At 34.9% G+C, this 12709-nt stretch overlaps 1 protein-coding gene across 1 annotated transcript; it reads left to right on the top strand.

The window, feature by feature from the left end:
- Positions 1–264: 264 nt before the first annotated feature.
- Positions 265–12456, top strand: LOC121418403 (26S proteasome regulatory subunit 10B). The gene is made up of 12 exons (XM_041612246.1): positions 265–375; positions 3512–3591; positions 4748–4787; positions 5314–5434; positions 5970–6084; positions 6473–6560; positions 7337–7398; positions 8078–8263; positions 9701–9821; positions 10296–10376; positions 11069–11140; positions 11900–12456. Exons 1-12 carry the CDS (start codon positions 291–293, stop codon positions 12016–12018), a joined length of 1170 nt encoding a protein of 389 aa, XP_041468180.1. The 5' UTR covers positions 265–290; the 3' UTR covers positions 12019–12456.
- The last annotated feature ends 253 nt before the right edge of the window (positions 12457–12709 follow it).

Here is a 12709-nt window from a genome sequence, read left to right as displayed (position 1 = left end):
TTGATTATGAATACCCACCATCAATGTTAATCCTTATGATCAAGAAGAAGAAGAAGAAGAAGAAGGAGAAGATGGGAGACTACCCGTTCTCCCATATATCCCTATCTTTGCTAGAATTTTACTTTTGTTATGTTGTTTGAAAAGAAAAATAGGATGATACCTCTATGTATATGCATGAAATCACGCACAAAAATGCCACACGTTGAATAAAACTCAATTTTTTCATGACATCTTTTGAGGAAAAGATCGCCCTCTGCGGAGTATCATAAACATTTTCACAGCTTGTCATCATGGCGCATCCTAGAGAAAAAGCAATAACTGATTACCGGAAGAAATTGCTTGAACACAAGGAATTAGATGCCCGTTTGAAAGAAAGTGAGTGTTGTTGGCTTTTGTACATTTTATTGATTAATAATATATATTTTTATACCAATATTCCCAACTTGGTATCTTTTAAAAGTTGTTCAGAATATCCGAGTTCAAGTCTTGTTTTCTGCGAAGTCACGGTCCTCTTTATGATCTCAGCGGATGGTGACAGTAGACCCTCGCTGAGCTGTCGGGGACGTCGAAGCTAGCTAGGAGGCTAGTAGTAGTACACGGCTCGAGAGTAAAAATCATTTACTAACATATGCTTACTCTCCACGAAGCCAGGCCAGGGATTCTATTGCATTCATCTACACATACCTAGCCAGGAGGCTTCTAGATAGTAAAAATCATTTACCAACAACTCTCAAGCCAGGAATCCAGGATAGGAATTCCTTCTCATTCATGATTCATCTGCACTGCACCGTCATGACCGTGCATGTACGGTATGGTAGTGGATCGTATTACCGAACACTTTTCATGAATTTGATCATATCAAACACATTATTCCAATAAAATTCACCAAACTTTCACCATAAATACACAAATACCTACAAAATATAAACATGCAGAAATTTTGCCGAAATTGTTTTTCATTTTTACGACATCAGCTTCCAATCGGACCCCTCTTCGCAAGTGAAATATTTTGGTCACTTGAAAAGGTATCGTATTACCGAATGTGTGTTTTCTATGGGAAAAGTTGGGAAAACAACAAAGTCACTGATGAGCTATTTTGACCATATTTTATTGTTTTGAGGATATAAAGACTTCGAAATTGTGTTTTTGATAATTTTTCATCATTTTTCTATTTAAGTTCCCTTTGGAAGGAAGTTGCAAAGGTTTGAGCGTATTTGATTATTTTCTGACGCATATGATGCGCGCGTTCGGTAATACAAGGCCAGTCGGTAATACAATCACTCACTATACTGCTCAAAAACCTTAAACTTTCGCCCCTGAGATTTCTGAGATAACTAAAAGATTTGCCCCAATACCTAAATCATGTAAATGGGATACCTATTCATTTCCAACATGCCTATCAGTAGAGGCGCACGGCCAATATCACCCATGGCCATGGGTTCATATCGTCTCGCGAGCGAAGGATTATCAGTCATACGCACGCGACACACAACTACACTTCCAAAATACAGTGGGCTTTTGCCCACATAAAATATTATGTATAAATAAATATTCCACATCCTGCTATGACACTTACCGAATCATTTAGATCCTTCCGTGACTTCTCCTTGAAGTTTCTTTCTAAAAATATGTATATTTTCTTGATCTTTAGTGAAGATTTTACGGAGATAGAAATCAGACAGCGTTGATATCAATTTTCTCCTGAAGAGGGCGCGCGATTTATATTCATATCAAAGACACGACAAGGGAAAGAATAGGCACCTACACTATTTTACACGCATATCGACGCAAGGCATTACGCAAAGTCCGTGAAGTGTCCAATCTTTTCATTGTATAGACTTTGGCATACCGTATACGTATTATTGACGTTCGTCAAAGCTTGTACTGTTGGTTTCTTTCCAGGCACGTATATTATTTTCATTTTTTTTTATCAGTCATCTTTTTAAATTAATGCAAATGAGTGTTATCATCACCAATAATAATCATTAATTATGTTTTTTGAAGGCATTTCATTAATTGGTGCCCATAATTATTAAATTAATCATGAGGATTGCGCATTCAAAGAATTTAGATACAGTTATAAAATTACCGAGGAGCTGAATCAAGGTTGTGAAATTATTAGCGCCACCAACGGGCTTCCTTGTATTTCCGTGGAAGAGACAAGCGAAGTCACTTTCGAGGCCGAGGTAAGCAAAATGTGCTTTTTTTATCGGATTATTATTTTATTATTATTTTCATATTCAACAAACTATTGCTACTTACCGGCAAGAGCCCCGGTGCGTAGCGAGAAGGAGCTTCGGCAAATATTACTTCAGCAATGAAGCGATGTTTGCCGACTACTTCGAAATCCAGGGTCAAACACGGTCTATTGTACGAGGTTAGTACATACTAACCTCGTACAATGTGTGAGTGGAGGTGCACGGCCAATATTGGAGACTGTCTCCAATGTGGGAGATTATCTCCTATATCAGAGACTTTTGTGAAGAATTTGGGTATCCAATTTCAGAGACAGTCTCCAGTTTTGGAGACCAATTTCCTTTGTTTACATTTGCGGCAAAAGGATTACCTTGGCGGCAAATAAAAATGTGATAAGCAGATTCCTCATGAAAAATTACCCCTTTTCACCGTCTACTTTAAAAATTCACCGTCTTCTTTTGTTTTGGTAAGGATTTTTGTTGTCAATCACACACAGAACAAATGGGCTTCTGACCTCAGTGAGACAAAATTTTGGGTGGAAAAAATGCTTTTGTTGGTGTTGTTTCTTTTGTCCTTTTGCAAAGCAAGTCTCCAATGTGGGAGATTGTCTCCCCTATTGGAGAGGGTCTCCCATATTGGCCGTGCGAGTCTATTGTCTATGCTATCAATTTCATTTTTAAACAAGAATTCATATAAAAATGAGAAAAATATTGAAAAGACGGGGGAAACTTGCCGGATGTTTATGCCGCCATCTTGTTTCCTATTGTTCTTCCCCAATGTTACATGACGTGTGTGTCACATAATGTCAGAAATGAAGGCCATATGTTTATGCATTTATAACTTCAGATAGACTAGGAAGTGGGAGTTGTGCAAGAGCCGAAGTAAGTCACTGTTTTTCCCCTTTTAAGTTTATTTTTTCCTGTTTTGGTATATTCCAGGCCAAAACGGAAAAATCTTTATTTTGGCCCTGTTCTTTTTATATATATTTTTGTCTTGCCTGCCTAGCAGAGTGAGACTATAGGCACCACTTTTCCAACGGCGGCAGTAGTGCCAATTTAGATTTTTAAAAATACTTGCATTGGCTGATAAATAATTCAATTCAATGGCAATGTATTTTCAGCAAGTCATATAGTTCATCTCCATTAAGTGACAGGTAAGCATTTGCAAACTAACCAGACTTGACTTAAAATCAGATGTCGTGACTATATATAGTCAGAAGTTTGCTTGCATGATGAGGATAATGTTGTTATATTTCATTAATTCCATGTGGATCAAGGACACAATATTTAAACCGATTAAATATATTTTTCTGCAGTGAGAGAGCATCTAAAGGAGCTAACCAAGAAATATGACAAGTCTGAAAATGATCTGAAGGCTCTACAGAGTGTTGGTCAGGTAATTATATTTTTAACAGACAAGTCCAACCCAATAAAAAGTTAATTTGAATAAAAAGAGAAAAATCAAACAAACATAACACTGAAAATTTCATAAAAATCGGATGTAAAATAAGAAAGTTATGACATTTTGTATAAGCTTGTATAAGCTATTGTAAAAGCTTGATTTCACTAAAATAGTTATATGCACATCCTGTTCGTTATGCAAATGAGGAGACTGATGATGTCATCCACTCACTTTTTCTTTTGTATGTTATTATATGAAATTTGAAATATTCTAATTTTCTTTTTATTGTCAAGTGAAACAATGATTAATTTTTCCCTGAACATATGGAATGAGCATTGTTTAATACTGTATGGGGCAGTCAAGTTGGTCCTTATTCTCAAAGCTGTAAAAAATGAAATATTGTATAATTCAAACAATAAAAACAAAAGAAATGGTGAGTGATGGACATCATCAACTGTCTTATATGTATGTCACTGAGTTGTGCATATAAATTGTGAAAAATAAGCGAAACTTTAAAATGCTATAACTTAATTTACATCAGATTTCGATGAAATTTTCAGCGTTATGGTAGTTTGATTATTCTCTATTTATTCAAATCAACATTTTTCTGGGGTGGACTTTACCTTTAAATTTAATTTATAAATCTCATTTAAAAAATAGAAGAAAGGAAGGCTTTGAAATGTAAAGACAAGCATGAAATTATAAATAGTTTTAAGAGTAAATTTTTTGTCATGAAGTAAAGTCACTGCAGTTACCACAGAAAAAAGGCGATTAAATTAAAAAAACTATCATTCAGTTGAATAGTTTTGAAATAAAATGAAAAGGGATATTGAGTGGAAAATTATTTTGTAATTTGATTTGTGCAAAATGTCATTGAAGTGATGTTGATTTTCTTTTTTTGTTGCTGAAACTGGTAAACTACTCATAATTTTTTATTACAAACTAAAAAATAGAATACTATGTAGTAGCTTTCACAGTACACCATGTATCTTTCTCGGGCAAAAATACTGTTGGCAGTTTTTATTTTGCTATTGAGCCATGCATCAAGTATGAATGAAATGATAATGTAAATGTATCTATTTTGCATTGTGTTGGATATGTGAATAGTCTGATTGTGAATTAACAATATAATTATCATCAATAATTTCAGATTGTAGGTGAGGTCTTGAAGCAACTGACTGAAGAAAAATGTAAGTAATACATCTCTATTTTGCATGTTGCTTTTTGTTGTGAAATCCATATCCACAATTGAATGCACGATTAGATTACAAAATCATATGATTTTGAATTAAAGTAATAATAATAATAATAATAAACAGTTCTTGTACAGCGCATATCACAATTAAGAATAATGTCTCTATGCACTTTCAAAGGACTTGGATATTATTAACCCAGCTGTAGCTTGGCTGCCGTAATTAATAAGATTACAGCACACATTCCTACCAGGTACCCATTCACCTCACCTGGGTTGAGTGCAGCACAATGTGGATAAATTTCTTGCAGAAGGAAATTTACGCAATGGCTGGGATTTGAACCCACGATCCTTTGTTTCAAAGTCTGGAGACTAATCCACTGGGCCACAACGCTCCAATGTACCCTTTTTTCTGTTCTTTTCATTGTTATTGAAGTACAAGGAGAAGTTTTATGTTCTGTTAAATATAATGCATGGTACATATATGAAGCAAGGTATAACTTGATTTTGGTTTATCTGTGCAGTCATTGTAAAGGCAACGAATGGGCCTCGCTATGTGGTAGGCTGCAGACGAGGCCTTGATAAAACAAAGCTCAAGCAAGGTACAAGGGTAGCCCTCGATATGACAACATTGACTATTATGAGGTGAGAAATATTTGCATATTTACAAATATACATTTCATTTATAAATTTCATGTGTACTTTGATGTCCTCTACACATTTTAGAGATTTTTTTGTTACTTATGTTATAAAAATTAGCACTGATTGACGAAAAATCGAACAATTGTCTCTGTGAGACATTTAATTTAAAGTGTTATCTATATGATTTTTGTTAATTGTTTATTTTATTAGATGAAAGGACTTAAATGTTATTAGTTTTATGTTTGCCTTGTATGTGAATTTTAATAGTCATTAACCTTTTCATATGAAATATCACTGGTTTTAGTTATAATGATCAAGACTGTAATTCATATTAGGACCTAACATTAGACTAAGAAACAAAGATACACTGTAATTTTAAGTGATTTGAGGGAGGGATTTCATGAAAGAACCAGTGAGTAAGTTTCCCTATTTTGCTCTGAGGCAATCAGATGCAAGGATTATTTAGAGCTTAGATCATAGTTTTGTGTTTCTGTATAGATTGTTTCTTAGATTTATTTATTTATTGTTAACTTACCAGGTACCTACCACGTGAGGTTGATCCATTAGTGTATAACATGTCTCATGAAGATCCTGGTGATATCTCCTACTCAGCCATCGGTGGTCTAGCTGAACAGATCAGAGAACTCAGAGAGGTACAAATGATGAATTCTGAAATGTTCAATTTTATCCATTCTGTTAACTTATTTATATCTTTTATCATTAAATTCTTTGCAATTGCTGAGTTAATATCTTAGGTACTGTAAAATAGCACGCTATTTTACAAATTATCCCGCTAATTCGCAGTGCAGACGCACTCGGGATTATCTATTCACGGCGTCAGACCATATTGCATCGATGCCTCACTCAAGCAGGAAATGCTCTTCTTGCGATGGTGGAGACGGGGTTTCACAAATCTCGAGATAAATAGCGAAGGGGCCGATCGGGCTAAAATCTCGAGATTGAGCAAACTCTGGCTGGTGCAGCACCGCCTTATAAGTAGGCCTACAACGCACTTCAACATTATCTTTTCATATTTATTAGGTTATTGAACTACCACTGTTGAATCCGGAACTGTTTGAAAGAGTTGGAATCACACCACCTAAAGGCTGTCTGTTGTATGGTGCACCAGGTAAATACATGTTGATGTACATATGGTCCTGATTTATTTTGTTTCTTCTTTCTTTTAAGTGCTATCATTCTTCTTTCTTTTGTTATGTTTGTTCTTTCCTTCTCTCTTTTTTTTAATTTATTTTTATTTTTTTCTTTCCTTATTATTCTTCCTTTCCCATATTGTTTGCTTATTGTTTACATATATGTTATGTCTTATATTTTCTTCTGAATATATGTCTATTGTATTTCACTGCAAATTTGTGTCATTACCCCTGAAGTATTTTATTTTGTTAGTCTACATACAATGTGCTCCATGTTTCCCCCTTAGCAAGCATTCATATCAGTGTCTATGCTGCCGTACTTTGGCAAAAGGAAGCTAGTTACTAAAGTATAATTTGTTGTAAGTGAACAATGTATTCTTCATTTACATAGGCATCAATGCAACTTTACAGCATATTTTCTTCAATATCTTTTCATAGAACGACCTTTTCTTCCCCAAATTTTGCCTGAACGTGCAACATACAAAGGTTGTATCAGAAACAACAAGTTTGACTGATGTCTCACTTGCTTCCTTTTGCCATTGTTGGGCTGTACATTCTCATATAAATTCCGGTTAGGTGCAAAGACATTGCGTTTTCTATGGTCAGCGCAAACCAAAAATAATAATAAAAGAAAACAACATTTCCATATCTCAGTCAATGACGTGGTTCCACGTGTGGGAATTGTATGAACTGTGATCAAATGCACTTTTTAATTATTTTTTTTTCAAAATCTCTCTAATTCTTATAATTTCAGGAACTGGGAAGACCTTGCTTGCGAGGGCAGTTGCCAGTCAGTTGGATGCAAATTTTCTCAAGGTATATAATATTGTGTAATGCAGAGTGACAATGTTATCACATCTTTGTTATTGTAAGACATGTTGATGTAACTTTTATCTGAAGACTTCAGTCACATGTTATATAAGCATTTCTTTGAAATCCTGTATCGCTTCAATCGTATGCAGCAAATTTTTTATTACTTAGATTTCTTTAAAATCCAAGGAATCTTTGAAAAAAAACCCATGGTATTGACTTGATATATTGTAAGACCGTAAATCGACCTTTTTTAAATAAAAAGAACAGCACAATAATTTCTTGAAGACAAAAATAATGAATAGGATATAATATAGAGCGTATTTCAAGGTAATCAAACCTCATCTTCAGCCTGAAAATTTTACAGAGTTATTATTATTTTGTACACTTATTTTCACACCTTTGTGCCCATCTGATCTGAGAAATGTTGGCGAATTCTAGGAAACATGAACTTCATAAAATTCATGGAATAAAACTAAAACAAGATATTCATTTATTATAAATCACCTTTGTTTTGTTTACCAGGTCATTTCCAGTGCTAAAGTAGATAAGTATATTAGTGAGAGCGCCTTTCTGATCAGAGAGGTGTTAGTGTATGCTAGAGATCATGAACCTTGTAGGGTTCATGGAATATATTCGAAGGCAATTTTCCGATTGTAACTCATCTTTTTTTATTGTTGACCAGGTTGTTTCCAGTGCTATAGTAGACAAGTATATTGGTGAGAGCGCCCGGCTGATCAGGGAGATGTTTGCCTACGCCAGGGATCATGAACCGTGTGTTGTCTTCATGGATGAGATCGATGCTATAGGAGGTAGAAGATTCTCAGAAGGCACCTCGGCTGATAGAGAGATCCAGAGAACTCTCATGGAGGTAGGCCTAGTGTTTGCTAAAGGCCTGGTCACACCGCCGAGCGTTGTTGGAGCGGTCGTGGAGCGGAAGGGAAAGAGAATCGAATTTCGCTCACAAAATTGGGGGAAAAAATTGAAAAAAAACACAATCGAAATCGAAAATGGTGAACGGTAGCGAGCGGTGATGATTTTTACTCTCCGCTCCACGCCCGCTCCAACAACGCTCGGGCGATGTGACCAGGCCTTAATTCAATTCAATTCAGTTTATTGTCATGTGATCGTTAAAAACATACATATCTATACATACAAGTGACCATAAATATGCATGGGAATTTATCACATCAAGGACACAAATCACAAATGAATAGATATATGAATACATCACAAATAGAAATATAGAAAAACTAGTAGCTATGCCGTTGATAGGGGACTCGACATTTGCTCCTGCTACAATTGCTATGGGCTTTATTTCATCTAAGATATAGGGTAGGGATTAGGGTTGCAATAGGGATTTATGTTAGGTTTAGGATAGGTTCTAGTGTTAAAGTTGGTTATTCTGTTAGTGTGTGGAATTTACAGCGTAGCAATTGTTATCGACGAGGAGAGAAAGGTTATCGATATCGCTAAGTGGCAAATAACAAGCGATTATCGACATGACTAGCGATAAAGACGTTATCGACAACAGCCTTAATGCATAGGCTACTAATCAATTATTCTGTGTGCTTTAATATGTTATTTTGTGTGCTAATCAATCAAGTCTTTGTATTTTTACATGTCAAATGTTTGCAAAATGGTTATTGTTAAAATTTTATAATTTCAGGAAAATGAGCAAAGTAAGCATGGCTTTCCAGTTAGTTGTAGAGTCTTTTTTTTTCCTTCAGAATTTCCAGCTTAGATTTCATGTTTTCAAGCTGGGTTTATGTATATGTACCAAATTTAGATATATGATGATATGGTGACAATAAATTATGAAAAAAAAAATCCCTCATGGAATCATTTCATCCTGCAAATTCAATGATTAGCATTTAAACCTGTCTTCTAAGATAATTGATTGATGTTTGTTTTATTCCTAAAAATCTTAAAAATCCTTTTGATTTTTCATACAGTCAATGGAACTTCCCCCAGTTATAATAGGTCTTTGATGCATAATTACCAACCCTAAAAAAAATTACGATCCTCACCATCTAATCTCTTACAAATGCCAGTTGCTAAGGAATCATACAGGGCCTAGCCTGTGCAATTCTCTCCCACAGAGTTTGAAAACCCAGACTTCAGTGACCACCTTCAAGGGCAACCTGAAAACATAACTGTATAAGAGTGCTTTTGATAGACATTGACTTATTGTTCAGAAATTTATTATATGCGAATAGTTTTTGTTGTTCTGCTCTGAAGTGCCTTGAACATCTAATGAAGATGGAAAGTGCACTATACAAATCTCATGAATTATTCTTCTCCACAGTTGTTGAATCAGATGGATGGTTTTGACACTCTTGGTAAAGTAAAGATTATCATGGCAACCAACAGACCTGATACGTTAGATCCTGCTCTCCTAAGACCGGGTAGACTTGATAGGAAAATTGGTAAGCTATGCAAATGTATTTTGATCTGATTTGAGAGAGAAAATATGATTCATATGTCGGGGGGGGGGTTGAAAACAAGGAGTGGTATTGTGCTATTCATGCATTTCTCAATACATGTGTCGCCAGTTAATTATAATGAGAGGTCTACTTTTCTCTGAGAGTCCACAACTTTTGCTGAGAGAGAACAATGCTTGTAAGTGAGATTTAACAAATTTAACAAAAATATTATTATGAGGTAATTTTCAATTCACAGTGATTACACAAACTATGCTCACTTAAACTAGGTTTTCAAACATATTCAGAGAAATGAGAGAAAAGTAGTCTACTTACATTTGATCTATTTCAACTTGAAATAAAAGAGCTATTTGTTTATAGGTTGAGATCAACTGAACAAAAAAGAAATCTCTAATTGGCTCGATAATACATAAAAATTTGAAATTTTCATGACTGTTTTATACTTTTCTTCTCTTTCAGAAATTCCACTTCCTAATGAGCAAGCCAGACTGGAGATTCTAAAGATCCATGCAGCTCCCATTACAAAGCATGGTGATATAGGTATGTCAATGACACTCATTACATTATTTCACTTTCAGTTAAAGAAAAAACCACATACAGTAAAAACCTTGTTTTAGTGACGACTTTTCGTAACAATGAGGTTAAGATGCAGTGTTAATTTCTTAAGGAATAAAGTAAATGCATATATGTGTTGATGTATTCTTATAGAATCAACCCCTAATGTGCAATATGAAATTGGATAGCCGGGATGGGGTTAAAAGTGGTGCGAGACTTGCAAAAAGTCAGGAAATATTGCTCCCTGTTCTTTTTGCATCACAGATATGGAGGGGGGGGGTAGCTAGATAGGGTTAAAAATAACAATCATAAAAAAATGCAGAGAGTAAAGACAAGAAGGCTCCTAATTTAAGTGAGGAGAATTTCTTCTGTTTGGTAACTTAGATGCCACAAATGATATCTTCTAAGTTGATGCAATGACGATGATGCAATGATGAATATACAATGATGCTTGAATGTTGGAATACTGCTCGATGTTTCATGCTTTAATCTTATTAAGATCACGGGCACGTTTCATAATAGATTTGCAACAGTTGTAACTTTGCCATAATGACAACTACCATGGTAACAGGGCTCAGCAGCCAATCAAAATCAAGGTTTCCATGGTATTTGCCATAATGGCAAAGTTTCAACAGTTTCAAGTCCCCAGATTCTTTTTACTTTCCATTTGCCTGTAGATTTTGAAGCTGTAGTGAAGCTCTCAGATGGATTCAATGGTGCTGATCTCAGGAACGTTTGTACAGAAGCAGGTAAATAGGAGACTGTAATTTCTGGGTTGTTTTTATGCATCTACTTACTGTAGGTGGTCTTCAGATTGGCATTGTGTTTTGAGGGTTGCCTATCTGTATTAAAGAAGTGTATATTTTCAAAGGAACATCCCTTTTCCAAAGATTCTGTACCAGTATATTTGAACTACATTTAATTATGAAATAATGGTTATAAGTATAATTGTTGGAAAATAAAACCCCTCTTTTAACCATAAGAAGAATGGGGAGGGGCAATTCACCCCCCCCCCCGTCTTCTTTAGGCGTTTAAATAGCCCAGTCTATTTAGGGTTAAATAAAGGAAAAAAATAATTGACGTAGCTTTCATCATTGTATGAAACTGCTATAGAAGTGGGAATGTACATAATTCTCATTTTTTACGATGTTGGATTCTTAATTTCACCAAGTATAGACCCAGATGATCAACACCAATATCAGTTTGTTTTTATGGTTTTACATGAAGGTGCCATAGGAGATTGTGATAAAACGGTGACATTCATACCAAATAAATGAATTGAGTGACTTTTTGTGGGCACATTCCCCTGCAGCCTATAAATGTGGCATGCATTCATGACAAATTTTCAGGAAATCTTGCTAATGCTTCAATCTGTTAAACAAAAAATGACCCCATACCAATCAAAGCTATTATGTTGAATGGAATATCATTGGTTAGTGCTGTGTTATGCATAAACTTTGAAAATAATGTTGTTAACCTGTTGCATTATAATTTTCATTATCTTTCAGGTATGTTTGCTATCAGGGCAGAACGAGAGTATGTGGTGGACGAGGACTTCATGAAGGCAGTCAGGAAAGTCTCGGATAACAAGAAACTGGAAACCAAACTAGATTATAAACCCGTATAATACTACATGAACCGTAGTATTATTTTCCTTATGTAATGTAATGGTTGTCTAGACTATCATTTATTGCCTTCAGTCGAATGTAGGTGGTAGAGACTTTAAAGACAAGTTTTCATACTGCAGTTACTATATCCAGCTTCAGAGTGCAGGGCCCATTTCATGTGTTGAACTCTCCAGGGTCCTGTTACGTAAAGGACAATTCCACCCCAACAAAAAGTTAGTTTGAATAAAAAGGGAAAATCAAACAAGCACAACACCGAAAATTTCATTGAAATTGGATGTAAAATAAGAAAGTTATAACGTGTTAAAAATTTCGATTAACTTCACAAAATAGTTGAATACACGTCCTGGTCGGTATGCAAATGAGGAGACTGATGAAATCGTCAACTCTCTTTTTCTTTTGTATTTCATTACATGGAATATGAAATATTCTAATTTTCTCATCATTGTCCTGTGAAACAAAGTTTTATTCCTCCCTGAACATGTATAATTATCATTGTTTTAACATTTTATGGTTTAAAGAATAAGGTCCTTATTGTCCAATTTGTTCAAAATGAAATATTGTATAATTCAAACCAAAAAAAAAAAGAAATAGTGAGGGGCATCATCGACTCTCTCGCTTGCATATGTATATATAAGTGTTTTATGAAATATAAGCGAAACTTGAAAATGTCATAACTTTCTTATTTTACAT

Source organism: Lytechinus variegatus, chromosome 7, assembly GCF_018143015.1.
Source record: "Lytechinus variegatus isolate NC3 chromosome 7, Lvar_3.0, whole genome shotgun sequence".
Classification (NCBI taxonomy): Eukaryota; Metazoa; Echinodermata; class Echinoidea; order Temnopleuroida; family Toxopneustidae; genus Lytechinus; species Lytechinus variegatus.
Note: the sequence above shows the minus strand (reverse complement) of the source record. Positions and strands in the feature narration are given on the sequence as shown.

Bases quoted from the DNA above. Each gene is read 5' to 3' on its own strand.
- LOC121418403 (XM_041612246.1), top strand. From the start codon at position 291: ATGGCGCATCCTAGAGAAAAAGCAATAACTGATTACCGGAAGAAATTG. The intron at 6,561-7,336 runs GTAAATACATGT...TTATAATTTCAG, and splicing joins TCTGTTGTATGGTGCACCAG to GAACTGGGAAGACCTTGCTT. The intron at 11,141-11,899 runs GTAAATAGGAGA...ATTATCTTTCAG, and splicing joins GAACGTTTGTACAGAAGCAG to GTATGTTTGCTATCAGGGCA.